This window comes from Pleurodeles waltl, chromosome 2_1 (genome assembly GCF_031143425.1).
Source record: "Pleurodeles waltl isolate 20211129_DDA chromosome 2_1, aPleWal1.hap1.20221129, whole genome shotgun sequence".
NCBI lineage: Eukaryota > Metazoa > Chordata > Amphibia > Caudata > Salamandridae > Pleurodeles > Pleurodeles waltl.
Window position 1 is genome coordinate 890,847,465 of NC_090438.1, and position 20,720 is coordinate 890,868,184.

Here is a 20,720-nt window from a genome sequence, read left to right on the forward strand (position 1 = left end):
CTAAGTCTAAAGGTATGGGATGTCCAGGGTACATTGATATGAACGTGTTAACAACACTGTCAATTTTAACTGTGCATGGAACTATCATTTCACCCCCAGTGAAGACACACGGACACCTGTATCACAAGCCACAATGCTAGGGAGGGCACACTGTACTGCAAATCCCAAAACATACTGCTGACAAACGGTTAGCAGACAAACACTCGTTCTGCCAAGGAAACAACACAATGCAGATGGTAGGATGCCACATTATTACACAAAAGAGTCACAGACAACACAAGACAACTACTGCCATGAAAGGTCATTTCAATAGTGCCAGCTACATCAACATGATCACAATCATTTTCTCTTGCAGCTGATCAGGGGTATGGCATCCAGCCATGGATTATGACACCATTTGGCAACTCAAGTACTGCTGCAAAGCGTGCCTACGACGACGCCCATTGGAGGACACGCAGCATTGTCCAGAGGACCTTCGGCATCCTCAAGTCAAGGTTCCGGTGCCTCGACATTACTGGTGGTAGCCTCCTATATTCCCCGGAGATGGTCTGTAGGATCATCCTCACATGTGCAATATTGCACAACATTTGTATAAAAGAAGCATTCCCCTCCTGGAACCAGAGCCACACATGCCTGAAGAGGAGGAAGAGGAGGATGCTGGCCTGCAACAGGAGGGGGAACTACAGAACACGGCTGCTGGTATACGCAGGCGGCAACAGATCATCAACAATTTCTTTTATATATGATCACCTTCACCATTTTAGTTAACAAATTTAAATAAACACCTATTATAATCACCATATCATGGTCTGGCTATTCCTTTTTGCACACCTTCATCTCTACTTATCAGAATAAGAGTGTTGCCTCATGGAGCATTGCTGAGATACTGAGTAGGACACAGAACATTCCAGAGCTAATGTGATGCCTAACATACAATGGTCACATACACACACATTCTTAATGACATATATCATGTACATTTCTCCTTTGAAGGCCAATAGCAGAGGACCACAACTATTTCACACATACATGTTGAAAACAAGGTCCAACGCAGCATATGGCACACAACTAACACACCATCACTCAATAAGGGGAAAACAAGCCTCATTCATGAGGCAGTCAATGTGCTTTGGCATCAGTAACATGAATGCCTGACCAGACCCTTGACAGCAGTAAGTCCAACTGCATCCAATATTTGCATGGAATATCTGTGACCAGAGTCCCATACAAGCAGAACAGAGACAGCACAAGGCCACACATATGAGCAGCATTGCACACATGACATTCCATGTACATGTCAGCCCATTTCCTAACTCCTGACACACCCAGGCACCTGGTCACAACCCACCTGTCGGAAGAGGTCCCTGGAATACTAAGATGTGTACCCTGATATTCCTTCCTTTACACACACAGACCAACATTATCAAACCAGTGTGCTACACCCTTTCCTATGGTATGCCATTGTCATAGAACATCTGACTGCAAGGACGTCAGGTCAATTTATACACTGTCTTCTAGTTTCAAAGCCCTGTTAACACATGTAGATTGCTTCCCCTGTGAAAATGTCTGTTGGCCCTTAAAATGCAAGTCTCACCTACAGGACTGGTGAGAAACAGATGCAGCCCACACCTGTGATCACCTCCATGCACACCACCCATTTAAAAAAGCACTGCCCCTGCTGATGCCTGGAACAGCATAGGAGTTGCCATTATGTCAAATACACCATTAAGCACTGATACTAATTAAGCCGTGTAACACAGCCACTGGGTTCATTTGCCACCTTCCAAAACACAGGACATACACAGTTTTACATGTCAACTGTCTAGTTTGTCCTCCAAACAGTCTCAGTCAGACCACTGATTATGTAACTTGTCAAGTAGCTGGATCCTGAATCACCTTGCATTCTGTCAGCCTGACTGGCAACTGTCTGTGCGTCACACTAAAGTATCCCTGTGTCTACATATGTACCACACTTGCATTAGCAAACCTCTCATTCATCAGGGGGCATTGGGCATGGGCTTCTTCCATGCATACACAAATACATTGCATAGCATCATCTGCCTTTTAACTGTACCATTTGAGTTACATCCTCTTGGAAAAGCAAAATTCATGGCCCATCCCTTGTCTGGGTTGCATTTATGCATGAATGACAAAGTGTGAGAGTGTCCCAGGGCCGTAGGCAGGGAATGGGTATGGGGCTTTCAGCACAACCAGCAACCTCTGATAATGTCCATGAATAATACACAAATGTCAGGACCATGACAGTTCACACACAGGATCACAGTGCGCACAACATAGTGATGGGCCGTGTGTGCTGAATAGCTGCAAGAATAATCAGCACAGAGGCTATGATGTTCCCAGATGTAGTAGGAAGTACAGACGCCAACCTGTGTACAAATGTTGTAATGACACCTGCCGGAACATGACACCTGAGACATTATCTCACTCAGCACACCAAGGTTGCCCTGTTGACTGTCTCATTAAACGTCTTTAGTGACAGGGTAGGACCATCCACATGTTGGTTCACATGTCCATATCCACTTTACTCACATTGATCAACCAAGGATACTCAGTAGATACAGGAATAGCTGCCACTGACTCATGATGAGTCCTGGACCGAAATGTGACAAATTACACCCCAAAAAATATACAGGATCATCATTGGACCACACACATGAACAAGACACCTATGTGCAATTGATCCATGGAAATATGTGGACACGTGCTGTCTTGTATGCTGGTCCACCACAGCCACTTGATAGTTGGGGCTCACTTCTATGACCTCAACTGTGGTGTCATCATACATTTGAGATTCACCCTTGACTGTCTGTGCAAACAACATGGTACCCACTTCCTCAATGCATGTGTATGACTCACTGTGGGATTCACCAAGTAGTGCCTAGGAAGCTCTTACCAATACTGTAGGACATAGGATGTAGAAAATGTGGACCATTGACATGAACAAGCGTCTGCCATCCATCTGGTGCATGCTATGTCACATGTGGTGTCTACGTGACCCTAAAACTTGGAAGTACACTTTACGGGTGTTGTTACATGTATGACTAACACATGCCCTCGCTCATTTCCAATATGACTTGCATCTAATGATTGGACACATGGACGTCACATTCATACAAGCATATGTACAATTATGCTTCATGTGATACACCCACACTTGGTCAACAAACACATTAGTTGCCAAAGCACACAATTTGAGCCAAAGGCATTTAGGTATTGTACATATGTGCGTCACATTGCTATCCTCTCCTTATGCCAAACATGCCCGATTTGTGCAACACATATATGTAGGCCACACTTATGACCATCTATTGCGTCAGCCAACCGCAAAAATACTGTGAAGGGAGTAGTGGATCATGTTCTGCTGCAGTATGATGTTACACATATGAACATACACCATCAACACCATACTGTCTTCTATCAGCCTATCTCTGATGTGTCCCAAATGTAACATAAACAAAAAACATGTAAAAATGCCCAAAATCAGTTAATGCACTGTAATTTTGACGTTCCTAGCGTTATGCGTCATTTTTTGACTCTCAAAACTGTATGTGCGTCATTTTTTTTGACGCACAGGAGTGACATTCAGCCCGCATCCAGATATTTGTACAGTCCATGTACTATTATGTGGATGCGTGTTAATTTTCACTTCTGTGCGTCCAAAAAAATTACGCAAATACAGTTTTGATAAACAAAAAATGACGCATAACGCAAAAAAGCAGGACTTTTCATACAGGAAGTGATGTAATAGGATATCCTGTTTACAGATCATGTACAGTGGTTGTACTTTCACTTTCACTTTGCAGTCTATGATCCTTCTAGGCTGTGTAGAGAGTGTTGTCCTGAGATGTTGTGCTGTTTCTGTCCTGTGTGCTATCTGTATTGTCAATTTGTGAAATAAATATTGTTGGTGTATACTGTACTACTGTGTTTTGTCTACATTTGTCCATTTATCTTGTGTTTTTGTTGTTTGTGGGAGTCTGTTGTGGGTAGTGTTAGTTTGGGGATGGTTGGGCTCTTTTAGTGTTTAGGTTTACTTTTTTTCTGTCTTTGTACCCCTACTTTCCCCCTTTTCCCCTTTCTATTTCTTTTACCCCTATTCTATTTCACTTCCAAGTATGTCTGGTAGGCCACGTCTTGGCAGGATGGGGGAAGAGGAGTTGGGGGGTTCATCTGGCTTGTGACGCATTTCTTGCCGCTCATGATCCAGGCAGGGGACAGGGTGATACAGGGGTATCCAACTGAGGCGCGCAGAATCCGGTGGGGAAAGGTGCTGCATCACCTGCAGTGTGTGTATGCCAGCCAGAGGAGTGACCACCAGCTGAAGCACCGGTGGGCTGACCTCATCACCAGGGAGCAGGATCTCTTGGACCACCTGGGAATCATGATTGGTGGCACTGTTGGTGAGTATGAATCATGTTAATGTGCACGATTAAATGCTCTGTAGTGACATAAGGGGATTAGTACAATGTCTGATTGTCACTTGCTGACTGTGTGTAATGCTGGGGAAATATAAAGGGATAATTGATGCACTATGGCAAGGATCACAATTGCTAGCTGTCAGGTATCACGTGCTCAGCAAACTTACAGATTACTTTTCCATGAAGGAAATTGGTGCAGCCTTTTTGTCAGAAAAGCTAACAAAATAGGAGCCAATCATGTCTATATAGGGTACTATTGACAGAGAAGTACAGATGTACCAACTTTTAGGCCAACTTTGTTGACGCAATTGCTAGACTGACTTTACAATCACTACATGATGCAGAAAATGAGTGCTGCCTTCACGTCAATTGATAATAGCAAAGTGGCTCAGACATATGTCTTATGTGAGTCTGGTGAGTGTGGAAGGAAAGCGTTCACGGAAGTTCTATGAATGTGTGGGATTATTGTGTTCCTTGATCTTTTTTGATACATGTCAGTTCTGGATTTGAAAACATCGTGAAAAGGTGTAAGGTGCCCTCAGCTAACATCTTAAAATGTTTGTTGGAGTTAGTTGTGCGACAATCCAAATATGGATGGCAGTCCAAGTGTATGCACATGGCCTCACATCTCCATGGTTGGTGCAAATCTTCATAGCTGGGCCACATCAATTGAATAAACTGTAACAACAGGATGGCTTACAAAAGTCCCTGCCCCTCCCTCTGTACATTGGACCTATGTGCAATAAATGTGTCATGTCCACAAGGCATGTTTGACTGGTAATGCAGTCCTCAAGTAACCAGGCTTTGGATGTCTTTCTTGGATGCACATGACGAGACAATTACACTCCATATTTTTTACTGCTCACCAATTATGGGGCATATTTGCAACCACATGATAGTTAGGGCCAATGTATGTGAGAAGATATGTGTGTAACTGTCAAAGGAGACCCATGCTATGTACAAGTTGGCCGTGATATATCAGATGCAGTACCATCATGTCTGAATGGCTGCCATTTCCTTATTCAGCCTACACATTGTATATGTTTATGAATTTGTTGCGCTGTGCACAGATTTTGAGCACATATCTTCCTTCCATACCTTAAAGGTGGACCGGCACCCTACACTGTGGGAGAGGTGGCGACATTTGAGGACCCCGACCACTCCAGTAAGTGTTTATATGTCTGTTATGTGTTGTGTTTGCTGGTTATGGACTTGTGTGAGTTGGACGCATAGCAAGGTGTGATGCGTTGGGCAAGCTTTTCTCTTGTTCCATGAGTGGGAATGCAGTTCTCACATGTTTTGAGTTGGCCAATGCGTATCCAATGGTATCATGTAGGGATTGTAGGCCATTCCTGTAGGCCCCACTGTGAGTACAGGGGTTAGTCGTGTGTATGACACTTGTATCACCAAGAGTCGCAATGGAAGTCAGCCCCGATTTAGTCAGCCTGTCAGACCCACATTCTTTAAGATTGGTGTAGCTAATAGCTTTCCAATAGACATCTGCTTCCCCATTTACCTACGTTATTTTGAAACAGTAGGTAGAACCTCCTAGCAGCATGTACTTCCACATGTAGTGCTACAAGTATGTGGAACTTGAGTGCAATGGCCTAGTTGTGCATGCAATTCATGATCATGGGCGTTCTAGCAACTCTGTGTCTGATGTAAGTCAGGCCTCACTGGAAGTATATGTTGTGTACCAAGTTCTGCATTTCCTGACATGTCTGACCCTATGAGTGCTCTAGGGTTTGCTGACTCCAAATTGTAGATAGACCTTACCTGTGGTGTGTCTGTAGAGACAAACATGTGTGGAGTTTCCTATACACTCCTCTGTGTGCATGTTATTGGCAAATTATAGTTGTTTATCCAACCCCCCTCAAACATGGGCATGGTTTGTGAATGGGGTACCTAGTACTGATGGTACCAGTATGTTACACATACATGTGAATAAGTGACGGTTTGGTTGCAAACTAGTATACACACTCAGGTTTGGCACTTGGTACTATACTGGCAAGTCCAGTTACAACTTGCAGACCATGTGGCTTTAGTTTTGCTTTCGTACACTCACATTTGTAGCCCAGGTCTTGGCGGAGGATATGCAGCATGATTCTTAGCTGATAACTGGCAGAACTCAGATTGCAAGTCAAAGCCAGTTGTTACCCATCTTGTAGGTTATGGATGTGCTTTGTGTGATGCAACCTTTGTAGTCTGGCCTGCCATGTACTTCCTCAGGGACATTCAATGATGCGTATTGTGATATGAGCTGTTACAAGTACAGTAGATGTAATGTCTGATAAACTTGATGTGCCCTTTCACACAATGCAGTTACTAATGTAGAATATATGCATTTGTCTTCACAGCTGCTAATATGACTCCAGACCAGGTCCGTGAATTTCAGCACCGGGCCATGCAATATCAGCACATCCTGCAGGTGGAGTCGGGGTTCCGGAGGAAGGCCCGGCGATATCGCCATGAATGGGCCTCCGGGGCATGGAGAGCCTTCCCACAGGGTGGGCCTTCTTTGCCCACCACAGCCACCACCAGCACAACCACCAATCCGAGCCAGGTGGCCCCACATACAGCTGCCACTGTTGGTCCACCATCTGCTGGACTTCCAGACCCCAGCATTGCCACCGGTGCAGAACAGCCCACTAGACCTGGCACCACACCAACACAGACCTCCTCCACCGGTACCCAGACTGCCACCGCTCCATCTGTTGACCCTGCAGCCTTCAACCAAATGGATCGTAAGATGGACAAAGTGCTGTGCAAGTTGAGCCACCTGAGCCGGGATGTGCGGCAGATTAACCGGCAGGTTAAGTCCATTAAGAGGTCCCTCCGGAAGGCCGACCTCTAGACTTTTTGCTATAGACATGATTCCCTCCCCTCCCTCCTCTTTCCTTGTTCTTATAGTTAGTGGGCTTAGGGGGCTTAGTGTCAGGTTAGTATAGGCTGTTAGTTTAGTTAGTGTTAGTGGGTGGGGGGTCCTGCTTGTTTCTATTTTTACTTATTACATGTGTGTGTGGGTGGGTGGGTGTTGGCCTATGTTGGGGTTCTTGTGTGTTTAAAAAATAAAATTAAAAAGAAATCCTAAAAAATACAAAAAAATCTATATTTGTATAGGATAGTATAGTATGTGTTTAGGTTATTATGTGTTGTCCTCCATGTGTCCCGTCTCATAAGGGGGGTGGGGGGTAGATGTTTAGAACGTTTTGTTACATGTGATAAGTAAGTGTAGCTTAGGTTAGTTAGGGACAGTTGTTGGTAATGAGTAGTCAGGGTATATTAGGGTAGGTAAGATTTTTCCCTCAGTTTCCTCATCTGTGATTAGCATTTAATAAATATTTGGTTAACCCTTAATAGTATGTGTTGAATGGTTCTTGATTGTGGGTTTGGATTCAGTGTACATCAATTTTGTACTATAACATCTGTGTCCTATGCTACAAACAAATCCCAACTGAGCTGTATGATTGGCAGCTAGCCCAGAGCTACCTTGCAAAGTGTCGACCCTTCGTTGCAACCACCAGTCACAGTTAATATGGATCCCAATGTGTTTCTGTTGATAAGTGTGTTTTGAAAGTCACAAACAGTGCTTCCAGACTTGGTATTGGGGAAACAGTTTTAGGTCTGACTGCAGTGTGATGATCATGCACACCCTTATAAGATGAGTTCTAATTGGCAATCTTGTATTCTTGTCTTCATGACCCTCATACATCATTTGTGACACAGTTCGGCATGATTACCTATTTGTATGTTAACTCAGACACCTTCATTTATGCAGTTTTTTAAATGTTTACTTAGATTAGTGTGGCATGTTTATTGTGTTATTTTTGCATGTTGCCAACATTTTGCGGCCACTATTTGATGACTTAGTTATCCCTTGAGGAAGCATTCTTCTGTCCAACACAGCATGGTGGTGTATGGTTTCCCACTTCATCAGATTTGTCCCTCAGGATGGGCAAGGTACGATGCAATCATGGGCACTGTGCAGAATTCTCTGACTACATATTATCAAGACGGTTGTATTGACAAGCTACGTAATTTGACAGTAGGCACATTTCAGTTATCTACTTCACAGTTGATATGTCACATTACCCAGAGACAGATTTGTTGTGTAAGTGCTATTTAGTGAAACATGCTGTAGTGCTATCTGTACATTGTCCATGATTGTGAATCCATTATTGTGACATCTTACATTGTGATCCAACACAAGGCTTTACAGAAATGCTTTTGACATGCTGGGGTTGATGTTTCAGACAGTGCAGAGGGACAGGATTTGGCAATGAGTAGGAGAGAGACAATCACTGGGCCGGGTGACAAGATATACAGTGGTTTGCAGAACAGTGCTTGAGTAAAGTTGTTGCAAGACTGGCAAGTTACAAAGCACAGGACCTTGGTAAATGTGGGCCATGTGGCAGGGACTAGTGCTTCCGGGTCATTTTCCTTGTGAATGTGATCTGTTCCATGTCTTCTTCTTCTGATGTGTGTGTTGCCTGCTCTGTCCTTGTTGTTGTTGGTTGTGAAGGGGCAACACACACCTCAGTGTTAGAAGACGTGGAGTCAGACATCCCGGTCGCTGCTCCCTGTGAAGGTCTTATGGGCAGTACTGCAGCAAGGAGGGTCTGCTGGTTCTTGAGGATAGCAGCCACATCACGATGCTAGACAGCCAGGTCGGCCCTGAGGGAGTCATGATTGCATTCATGCATGCAGTGGAAGGTTTGGGGTGCGAGGTGTTGTGGCAACTCCCTTACTGCAGTGGTGAATTCCTTGACAGTTTCTTGTAGTCCTTGCAGTATGGATGTTAGGGCTTGCATAGCTGCTGCCTGATCTGCAGATGACATCATGCACGAACGCATCCCCTCAAGGCTGGTTGCCATAGTTTGCATGCCCACCCGCACCTCCTTGGCCAGCTCCCGCTGTACTCCAACTACAGTTCTCTCAAAGCTGGTGCCAGTGTCGTCTGAGTCCTCAGCCGTATTGGAGCTGGCAGGTCTTACAATTGGGGTGGTGGGTGGATCCTCTGCGATAGCTGCTTGTTCTGTGGTCCTCCTTGTGACTGAAGTTGAGGTCTGGAGGGTGTCAAGGACCTTTTGGATAGTCTTCTGGGGGATGTTTATCGGCTCGTCATCGATGTCATCAGGGAAATCTGGGACAGGCATATCCGCAGGAGATCCATCTTCCTCTACAATGAAACAGGGTACAATTAGTGTGTCTGTGTTGTGGCAATTTTGATGTGACGTGCCTGCCTTTTGATTAATTCACTTTGTGATCTTGTGTTGTGTTAATTTCTCCAGTCCTTCAGATGGGCATTCTTCCAGGCCTATGGACCACCTGTGTGTCACATGTATGTTATTCAGTTATCAGACTTGTCAGCCTCATCGCCTCTAAGTGTTTGTTTATGCCAAATAGCGAATTGCCACCTTCTTTTCCTACTCAACCCTCCGTGTACATCCATTCTCATGGTGAGACCTTTAACTGGCTGTGGGTGTACTGATGGCCCTGGCAGCACACTTAACAATCTGGACCTGCCCCAATCTCTGATCTTTCACATCCACTTAAATGTAATTGACATGTGGCATATGCTATGCATGGCAATGTTATGATCCGATATGGATGTTGGGCATTGGTAATGTGTACTGCTGATGTTGGGGAATGTGTGTTACATTGGATTGCCCTGATAATCGTATCAGTGTCCTATTTCCTCCTCTGACTGTGCAGGTGTATTTCAGTGACCAGTTACATGCGTCCCCCCCTCAATGCTGTTGTCTGAGCAGTGTGACATTTGGGATGTTGCATTGTTACCCAGGCACAGGATGGACCCTGACATATGCAGCATGGGTATGTCCTTAGTGCTGTGTAGCTCCTATTGTTGTTTACATTGGCTGATGTTTGCGACAACTATGGGCATTGACATTTGTGAGTACTGGGGCCTTTGTCTTGTTTCTGGGGATTGTTGCATTTGTCATCCTCACCCCCTAATTTAGGTGTGTATGATCCATGGGGAGGTTACTGCCATTGGCTACTTGAGCTGCACACAGAGCAGAAGTGGTAGTGGCAACTGTTGTCGCAGTTACATTCCAGTTGTTGGTATGGCTAGAGGTTATTATTAGGGCCCTAGTTAATGTAGGGAGTATGGTGGCTGACGTGTGCCGGGATGTCAGTTTGACGTTGTGGCCTTCGCTCCTGGCGTGGCTTTCCCTTTGCTCCATCGTTGGCATTACAGCATGCCCCCATGCGACTGTTGTTGGTGTTGTGTAATGGTGTGCCCCAGGTCTTCTCAGAACGGGCCATGCCCCCATACCGTGCCCCTTTACCCATGCCACTCCATGTAGTAGATGACTTCCAGGCATTTAGTGGTCAGTATCCCCCCCTGCTCACAGTTGACATTAGTGCATTTTAATTCCCCATGCGACTTACCCTGAATGTGCATTGTCTCCTGGTAGTCTGTGCTGTCCTGTCCTTGAATCCCTGTGACGATCTCCTCAGGGATGACGGCTGCGACCATCTCCTCCATGTGGTCCAGGGCCTCCTGGTGTGCTGGACTCCCACCTCCAGTCTGCAGTGCTGCCTTCCTATTCCTGGCCATCTTTTCCTTGGTCCTGAGCTTGCAGTCATGCCAGCGTTTCTTGCACTCGATGACTGTCCTGCGTACTTCAGCCACACTGTTAACCTTGTCGACAATTTGTTGCCATATAGTCTCTCTCCTACTGATTGGCAACTTTGAGGTGACAAACAGTTGGTGCTGGTGTTCCATCACCTCTTTAACCAGAATTTCCTGCTCCTCTGCACTAAAGCGACACTTTCTTTTCTTCTTAAAAGTGTCCTGGTTCTTGAGTGGGTCATCCTGGCTGGTTCCTGGTCTGCTGTCATCTTCCTGGGGTCTGTAGTGGCATCTGGGATCCATTTTGGCTCTCCTCTGGTGAAATGGCAGTGTTCGCTGGTTGTTTTTACGCTATTGCGTACAAAAAAAACGGCGCATATCCGGTTTGCGGTGTCGTAAATCGACCCACAGTCATTTCTGCCGCGTTTATGTTGTTTTGCTTTACGACTTGACGCTGCAGTGTTTGTCAAAAATAATGACTCCCACATGTGTTTTGCGCCGCTGTGCGTCAAAGTAGAAATATGACGCCCGTACGGTGCACCAAAATGGCATTAGCTGGCGGTAATATTTTTGACTCAAAACTGCGCCGGCGCAGTTTTGCATCAAAAAGTATAAATATGGGCCACAATTGTATTTTGTAAGTTTGCGCCATTTTTTGCGCCAAAAAGCGGTGCAAAAACAGCGCTAAAAAGTATAAATATGGGCCTAAGTGCAGTGCCTAGGGATGGGCAGAGTCAGTCCTGAACGTCACAGTTCTCCTCCTCATGGACCCCCAGAGTAGGACAAAGAATCATGACATGACCACCTGATTGGAGCTCTGTGCAGAGATGGAGGGAGGTCCACAGGAGCAGAGCCACGGTTCTTAGTAAGGATTTCCTGAAACGGCAGGAGTGAGTCACTCCTACTCATGGAATAAACCACCCGATCAAGAAATCACACAAGATCGAAGCATCCATGGAACTGAAATCCTCAGTAAATAACATCGGCTGAAATCGTAAAATACAAGTGGAAATACACGTATTATTGAAACCAGTTTGTATGTGCAAGTACATAGACTGGCATCTCACGGTAGTTTCCTTTGTCTTCTTGCCTTCGTTTTTATCGGTGTCTCTCTTTCTCTCTGTCACTTGTGTCTTTTGTCTAGCTTCCTCTTCCTATCGCTCCATCTTTTTTGTGTGGTTCTTTCTGTGACATTTGTCTTTCTTTCCGAGCCTCGCTGTACTCCTCTTTATCTTGATTCTCTCTCCCACTCATCTATCCCCGTCTCTTTCTTTTCCTTTCTCTGTCCCTATTTCTCTCCTATTTTTGTGCCTGTCTTTTCCTTGTTTAGCCCTTCTATCCCTCTGTTTGTCTTGGTTTCCCTGACTGACTCACTATACTGCTCTTTGTCTCCTATTTTTTCAACCCTCTCCCTTTCTTCCTCTCTCTCCCTGTTACCCTACTCCCCCCTCCAACCCGGCTTTCACTGACTTGTGTTCTCTGTCGTTCTCTTTTAGCTATCTCTGTATATGCTTTCCTTTTTCTGGCTCTAAATGATGCTATCTGACCCAGCATCTGCAGGGAAATAAGGGGTTTATTTGAAATCCCCTTGCGCCACCGGTAAGTAACTTTTTCCCATGTAAAAAGTGACGTACCTGTGGCGCAGGGGCTTACAAATAAGACCCTGTGGGCCAGTTTTACAAGAAAGTGGTGCATCAGCTTTGATGCACTGCTTTTCTTGTGCCCCCTGTACCCCTCTATCAGCACCATCTGTGTGTCGTATTTACAATACTGCACACCATGGCACTCGTTTACACAATAGCATCATAATTTGTGACTCTATTGTGGAGCTTTGCTGGATTAGCGCCATAAATTATGGCACTGGTGCAGCAAAGCACTAGGTTGGCCCATAGGCTACTATGGGCTCGTCACATTAACGTCTGCCCTGAGCAGGCGTAAAAAATGACGGAAAAAATGTTGCAGTGAAAACTTGTAGATTTCACTGTGTCATTTTTTGCTGCCTTCCTGCATGGGAATGCCCCCCTTGCATAAATTGTACCTGGTGCATGCATAATGTGGAGCAAGGGGTTATAAAGTGGGTCATTGCTAGCATTGCACCACTTTGTAAATATGGTGAAGGAGAATGGTCTCCTTAATGCCACATTAGCATAAAAAATTATGCTAGTATGGCGCTAAGTGGCTTTAGGGCCTTGTAAATCTGGACCTAAGTGTTTTGTAGCCATAATATGCATCAGGGGCAAAACACTCTGTCTACAATATGGCTCAACATCTGGACAAAAATGTGTTTTGACAACAAACCTTTCCAATATCTGCAGAGACAAAAAAGCATATTAGTACCATGTTGTCCCATCATTTGCCCAAAAATACGTTTTTATAAACACAATCTGTCCCACCAGCTGTGGAGACAGAAGTTTATAGTGGTCACAATGAGGTCTTAGCTTCTATTAGTGCCAGAAATGTTCAGGAGGCGCGTTCTGATTCTGAGTATCTTCAGGGACAAAACATTTTAAACACAATCTGCCCCAACATGTGTATAGTTAGAAAGGTCCTGTAGCTTTATCCTGTCCCACAGTTGCGGCTGGCGACTCGGCATAGTGGCGTGGTGGGGGGGTGGGGGGAGGCAAAACAAAAATGCAAAAAAATGCATATCTCTAAAAAAAATCTACTTACCTCGTCGCTGCCCTGCTGCTGTGTCGCCACTGTCGCACTCCAGGCAGAGGCTCCCAGCTGCCCTGTGCCAATCATGACGCTGCTCAGAGCCCTGGCTCGGCGCTCCAATGCAGACTGAGAGCGTATGCCGGCTCTCTCCAACTCGGCTACACAGTGCCGGTTTGGAGAGAGCCCTTGTGCTCATGTGTGTTTGGCCGGCCCAAGACAGCCGACCAAACATACATGCACACTGAGGGGAGTGCTCTGTGCACTCCCCTCCATGATCCCACCCCTTTAGAAATAAAATGACAATAAACAGCATTAATTGTTGTTTTGTTTCTAAAGGTTTGTAGCTCCTGCTGCTGCTAGCTGGGGTGGGGGAGGCGACACTGCTCAGCCCTAACGGATGCGCCACCCCTGCTATCCCAGCAAAAGCAGAATAGCAGTTAGGAGAAATTAGTTACTGTCGGCATCCGCAGCTATACCCTGTCCCTTTGTCTGTGGGAACAGAAGAGTCCTGTGGGCCCATTCTGCCAAAACATCTTTTCTGAAGAAATTCGCTGTGAGCTGACTTTCTCAGACAATCTGTTGGAACAGAAGTGGATTGGCTCTGCTCTGTCCCAAAAACAGGGGGGGCAGAAGTGCTTGGCTTGCCCTCTTTGTCTTAACATCTGCAGGATTGCACTGTGAGCTCATTTTCTCAGAGACTTTGCTGGAGCAGAAGTTCATTGGCTCCAATCTATCCCAAAATCTGCTGAAACAGAAGTTTTTAATTGGGCCAGTTTTTCCTGATATTTGCAGGTACAAAATAAATTTGTGGCCACAATCTGTGCCAGCCTCTGCGAGAACATTGTGGTCCAGAACTTGTTGTGACAGAAGTTTCTCAGCCAACAAATTGTTTAACTTCAATCATAAACATCTTAGATTATTGCGTCTGTTCGCATAATGTGTTTTTCTCTATATTTCCCAGGTATATTAAGGACACTAATCTTAAAAATGATCCAAATGAGCTCAACAAACTGATTCGAAAAAATTCAAGTAACATATTTACATGGACCCCAAAGCCTGGTGCTACATTGGATCTAGCAAGAATGCTGAAAGACCCCACAGACAGGTAATGCATGTATAATGTGGTTGGAATGCAAGAAATATTTAATGCTTATTTTAATGTAGTCTTACCGCACATGGATTTTTGTTTAAATATAGTAAGCTTGAAACAGTGGTTTGTTTCTAACCAAAACAGATTTTGCCAGATTTTAAGAGGCCAATGATAAAATAATCACTTATGAAATAACAGTATGTTTATATGCAAGGATATGGCTTCATTAAAGCCATCGAAGATGTTTGCTAGTCGAGATACAGCCTAACAACATTACTACTACTACGACCATTACTATTACTGATGATAACAATAACAACATCAATAATACAAAGAATAAGAAGAATAACTATTATTATTAATATTGTTATTAATATTATTATTATCATCATCATTATTATCGTTGTTATTAATAATAGTATTAATATTCATTATTATTGTTATTCTGAATATTAATGTAACATACACAGCACACATACATTTCATTTAAAGACAAGCTGCTTAATATCATAAAAAAACAAAAATAATGTACATAAAGGTGCAAAAAAGAGGAAAGACATGGCACAAACATGCTGTCTAGAGTAAAACATTTAACGAAACAAAACGAAAGAAGGCGAGAAAAACATCAATTCACAGATGTAAAAAGATAAAAGTCACTGTCACAAAAATAAAAATCCATACTTCTTTTAACCATATGTCATAATAGATGGTTATCTATCGGTGTGCGAAACGTCTTTAGATGCAGTCCTTTTTTGCGACATGCATGAATGTTTTTAGACAATACCATTAGATGGGATGCTTTATTATAAAAACACTTCTTTCCTTTGTATCAAACTCAACTATATATTTTTTTATCATTCCAACTTGGGATCAACCAGACTAACAAGTCAATGTAAATGTGCACATTGCTTTCTCTTCTGTTTACAACTACTTTATCAGTATTGAGACGAGAAAGAACAGTGGGCCTTATGAACACAAAATAAGAATTGCGATTTCCTAATTGTGATTTTTACCGAATCGCTATTAGGGAATTGTAATTCCCAATGTGAAAACACTTACGAACTTCAGAAACAAAATTCCTAATGTTGTTACAAATAGACCGACCTCATGAATACGGGATATGTTTAAAAAAAATTAAGGCCCGTATTTATACTCCGTTTGCGCCGAATTAGCGTCGTTTTTTTAGACGCAAATTCGGTGCAAAACTAACGCCATATTTATACTTTGGCGTTAGACGCGTCTAGCGCCAAAGTATGGGCAAATAGCGTCATTTTTTTGCGTGAACGCCTTCCTTGCGTTAATGAGATGCAAGGAAGGCGTTCCCGTCTAAAAAAATGACGGCGACGCAAATGCGTCGTATTTATACTCCCGGGCAAAAGTCACGCCCGGGAGGTGGCGGGTCAAAAAACCCCGCATTTGCGCCACTATTTAACGCCTGGGTCAGGGTAGGCGTTAAGGGGCCTGTGGGCTCAAAATGAGCCCACTGGTGCCCTCCCCTGCCCCCAGGGACCCCCCCTGCCACCCCTGCCCACCCCAGGAGGACACCCAAGGATGGAGGGACCCACCCCAGGGACATTCAGGTAAGTTCAGGTAAGTATAATTTTTTATATTTTTTTATTTTTTTTGGGTGGCATAGGGGGGCCTTATGTGTGCCCCCCTACATGCCACTATGCCCAATGACCATGCCCAGGGGACATAAGTCCCCTGGGCATGGCCATTGGGCAAGGGGGCATGACTCCTGTCTTTACTAAGACAGGAGTCATTTAAATGGCGTCTGGGCGGCGAAAATAATGGCGCAAATCGGGTTGAGGCGATTTTTTTGCCTCAACCTGACTTGCCCCATTTTAAGACGCCCTAACGCCATTTTCCCCCTACGCCGGCGCTGCCTGGTCTACGTGGTTTTTTTCCACGCACACCAGGCAGCGCCGGTCTGCTAGCGCCGGCTAACGCCATTCCATAAATACGGCGCCCGCATGGCGCTTCAGAATGGCGTTAGACGGCGCTAAATTTTTGGACGCTAAACTGCGTTAGCGCAGTTTAGCGTCAAAAAGTATAAATATGGGCCTAAGGCCCGTATTTATACTCCGTTTGCGCCGAATTAGCGTCGTTTTTTTCGACGCAAATTTGGCGCAAAACTAACGCCATATTTATACTTTGGCGTTAGACTCGTCTAGCGCCAAAGTATGGGCAAATAGCGTCATTTTTTTGCGTGAACGCCTTCCTTGCGTTAATGAGATGCAAGGAAGGCGTTCCCGTCGAAAAAAATGACGGCGACGCAAATGCGTCGTATTTATACTCCCGGGCAAAAGTCACGCCCCCGGGAGGTGGCGGGTCAAAAAACCCCGCATTTGCGCCACTATTTAACGCCTGGGTCAGGGTAGGCGTTAAGGGGCCTGTGGGCTCAAAATGAGCCCACAGGTGCCCTCCCCTGCCCCCAGGGACCCCCCCTGCCACCCCTGCCCACCCCAGGAGGACACCCAAGGATGGAGGGACCCACCCCAGGGACATTCAGGTAAGTTCAGGTAAGTATAATTTTTTATATTTTTTAATTTTTTTTGGGTGGCATAGGGGGGCCTTATTTGTGCCCCCCTACATGCCACTATGCCCAATGACCATGCCCAGGGGACATAAGTCCCCTGGGCATGGCCATTGGGCAAGGGGGCATGACTCCTGTCTTTACTAAGACAGGAGTCATTTAAATGGCGTCTGGGCGGCGAAAATAATGGCGCAAATCGGGTTGAGGCGATTTTTTTGCCTCAACCTGACTTGCCCCATTTTAAGACGCCCTAACGCCATTTTCCCCCTACGCCGGCGCTGCCTGGTCTACGTGGTTTTTTTCCACGCACACCAGGCAGCGCCGGTCTGCTAGCGCCGGCTAACGCCATTCCATAAATACGGCGCCCGCATGGCGCTTCAGAATGGCGTTAGACGGCGCTAAATTTTTTGACGCTAAACTGCGTTAGCGCAGTTTAGCGTCAAAAAGTATAAATATGGGCCTAAACGTTTAGGTTGAATTTTTTAAGAGTAGGCATTGGTTTTTTGGACCACTATTGCAACATTCACAAAGGGGCATGGGTTGCCATCACCCTTGAAGTGTCTGCAAAAAATACGTTTTTCGCGACCATAATTTGGTCACAAAACATCCATACATAGCATTACAATTCGGTATTTGGAAAGGGCTCCCTAAACACAGCCCTTTCAAATACCGAATCTGTAAACACAAATTGTGATTTTGGAAGATGTTACCAATTGCAATTTGTGTATTGTACATATAAAAAGCATTTTTGTGGTCGGACATATCTGGATTATGCAAATCAGGCCATTTCTGACTGCAACATTTTTTTTTAATGTATGCCCTTTATTCCCTTTCTAATAAAGCAACTTAAGTTTTTGTTGTTTCAAGGGCTATAGGGTAGATGAGACAAACTATCATTTTTGGGTGTCAGATTTTTATCTTAACAGACAAATGCAGCAGTTTGAGTTTTCTGTGCTTTGCATATGTATAGAGAGAGAAATAAGCAACGTGTGAGGAAAAGTCCGCCAAGTTAAATCCAGTGGCATGGCAATGGTTCCCTGGGTGCTGGTGCTAGCAAGGTATATTATGTCAGTAATACACAAATATAGGTTTTGTGAATTGGGCTCCTAACACTGCTGGGCCTGGCGGCATTACACCTACTGCACTATTGATTGTGAGGCCCTTGAGTGGAGCATAGTGAAGGAATAATTATGATCTGGGCACTCGTGCAAATATTGACTGGACATTAAAATACATCCAAAATATGGGGGCATTAGGCCTCTATCAACATTGGGCCCCTTTGTCACTGCACTTGCTGCAACATTGATACCTACATGCATGCAGAAAGGGCATCATGAAAAGTCAATATTCATATTTCTTGAGGAAAAATCAGGCCTATGGCTACTCTTGGCAGGCATGAGTAAGCATCCGAAGACTGGAAGATAAAAATGTAAGCTATCAGGCTAGGCTGTGTGCTGCTCTGATTCACCAAAAGTGGACTGGTGAATGGTTTCCTGTTAGAAATGGGGTCTTTGGTTGGCAGTTAGGTTACCCCCTGTCCAAGCAAGGACCCTCACTCTAATCAGGGCAAAGGAGAAACACACCTGGTTAACCCCTACTCACTCCCTTGGTAGCTTGGCACGAGCAGGCAGGCTTAACTCAGAAGCAATGTGTAAATTATGTGTACCAACACACACAGTGATATAGTGAAAACACTACAAAATAGACACCACGCCAGTTTAGAAAAATAGGTACTATTTATCTTAATTAAACAAGAACAAAACAAAAAAACTCCAACATACACCAGTCAAAATATGAATTTTCAAAAGAATAAGAGTCCTACTCCATAGAAAACAATGGAAACATTGATTTTACACAAAGTTCCTGGTTTAAATAAAAAATAAAACTGCACAGGTGAGTGTGCGTCGGAAAATTCAGCAATGCGTATATTGCTTACATGCAAGTGAGTAATTTCTTCTCTGGTCGGGTTGGCGATGAGTCGTTCTTCTCCCTCGCAAGAGAGCGATGTGTCAATTTCCAGATGGGGCAACTTGGATCCGCGCAGGGTCAGGATGACTTTGACGCCTAGGGACGATGTGTGAGAAATCCGGTCACACGCGGATAGAAAACTGCGCTGCATGGGGTTTGTGTTGTTAGCTGCCGCAAGCGGGTGTTGAATGTCGTTTCTGTGGGTGGATTTAAGCTTTTGTTCTGCCAACTTCACCTTTCAAGGGCCCAGGGACAGGATAGGACACCACTTGGCAGGGCAGGAGTCTCAGCAGGGAATCCAGGTGCTGGCAGAGGAAGTCTGTGATGGCCCTGAGGCTTCAAAACAGGAGGCAAGCTCAGTTCAAGCCCTTGGAGATTCTTCTCAAGCAGGAATGCACAACAAAGTCTAGTCTTTGTCCCCTATCACAGGCAGAAACAGCAACTGCAGAATAGCCCAACAAAGCACAGTCACAGGCAAGGGCAGCACTTCTCCTCAGCTCTTCAGCTCTTCTCCTTGGAAGAGATTCCTCTTGAATCCAAAAGTGATCTTGAAGAAATCTGAAGTCTGGGGTTTTGGGTCCACTACTTATACTCAATTCTGCCTTTGAAGTAGGCAAACCTCAAAGGAAAGTCTCTTGTTCACAAGATCCTGCCTTGCCCAGGCCAGGCCCCAGACACACACCAGGGGGTTGGAGACTGCATTGTGGGAAGGTAGGCACAGCTCTTTCTGGTGTAAATGACCACTCCCCCCTCCACTCTAGCACAGATAGCTCATCAGGATATGCAGGCCACACCCCGGCTCCCTTTGTCTCACTGTTTAGATGGGTTTCACAAACAGCCCAACTGTCAAACTGACCCAGACAGGGAATCCACAAACAGGCAGAGTCACAGAATGGTTAAAGGAAGAAAATGCCCATTTCCTAAAGTGGTATTTTCAAACTAGCAATCGAAAAACCAACTTTACTAAAATATGTATTTTTAAATTGTGAGTTCAGAGACCCCAAAGTTCATATTTCTATCTGCTCCCAAAGGGAATCTGCACTTATTTAAAGGCAGCCCCTGTGTTTAACTATGAGAGAGATAGGCCTTGCAACACTGAAAACCGAATTTAGTAGTATTTCGTTGTTAGGATATGTAAAACACATCAGTACATGACCCACCTTTAATGTACACTGCACCCTGCCCATTAGGCTACCTAGACCCTACTTTAGGGGTGCCTTAAATGTATAAAAAGAGAGGTTTTGGGTCTGGCAAGTGCGTACACTTTTTAGGTTGAATTGGCAGATTAACACTGCACATGCAGACACTGCACTGGCAGGTTTGAGACATGTTTACAGGGCTACTCATGTGGGTGGCACAACCAGTGCTGTAGGCCCACTAGTACCATTTGATTTACAGGCCCTGGGCACCTCTAGTGCACTTTACTAGGGG

At 44.9% G+C, this 20,720-nt stretch overlaps 1 protein-coding gene across 1 annotated transcript in view; it reads left to right on the forward strand.

The window, feature by feature from the left end:
- Positions 1–20,720, forward strand: part of LOC138269580 (cytidine monophosphate-N-acetylneuraminic acid hydroxylase-like) — a 680,173-nt gene that overhangs the window by 480,568 nt on the left and 178,885 nt on the right. Inside the window, exon 10 of the mRNA XM_069218806.1 lies at positions 14,657–14,800. Within this exon, the coding sequence (XP_069074907.1) occupies positions 14,657–14,800 (144 nt within the window). The remainder of the gene's footprint in view (positions 1–14,656; positions 14,801–20,720) is intronic.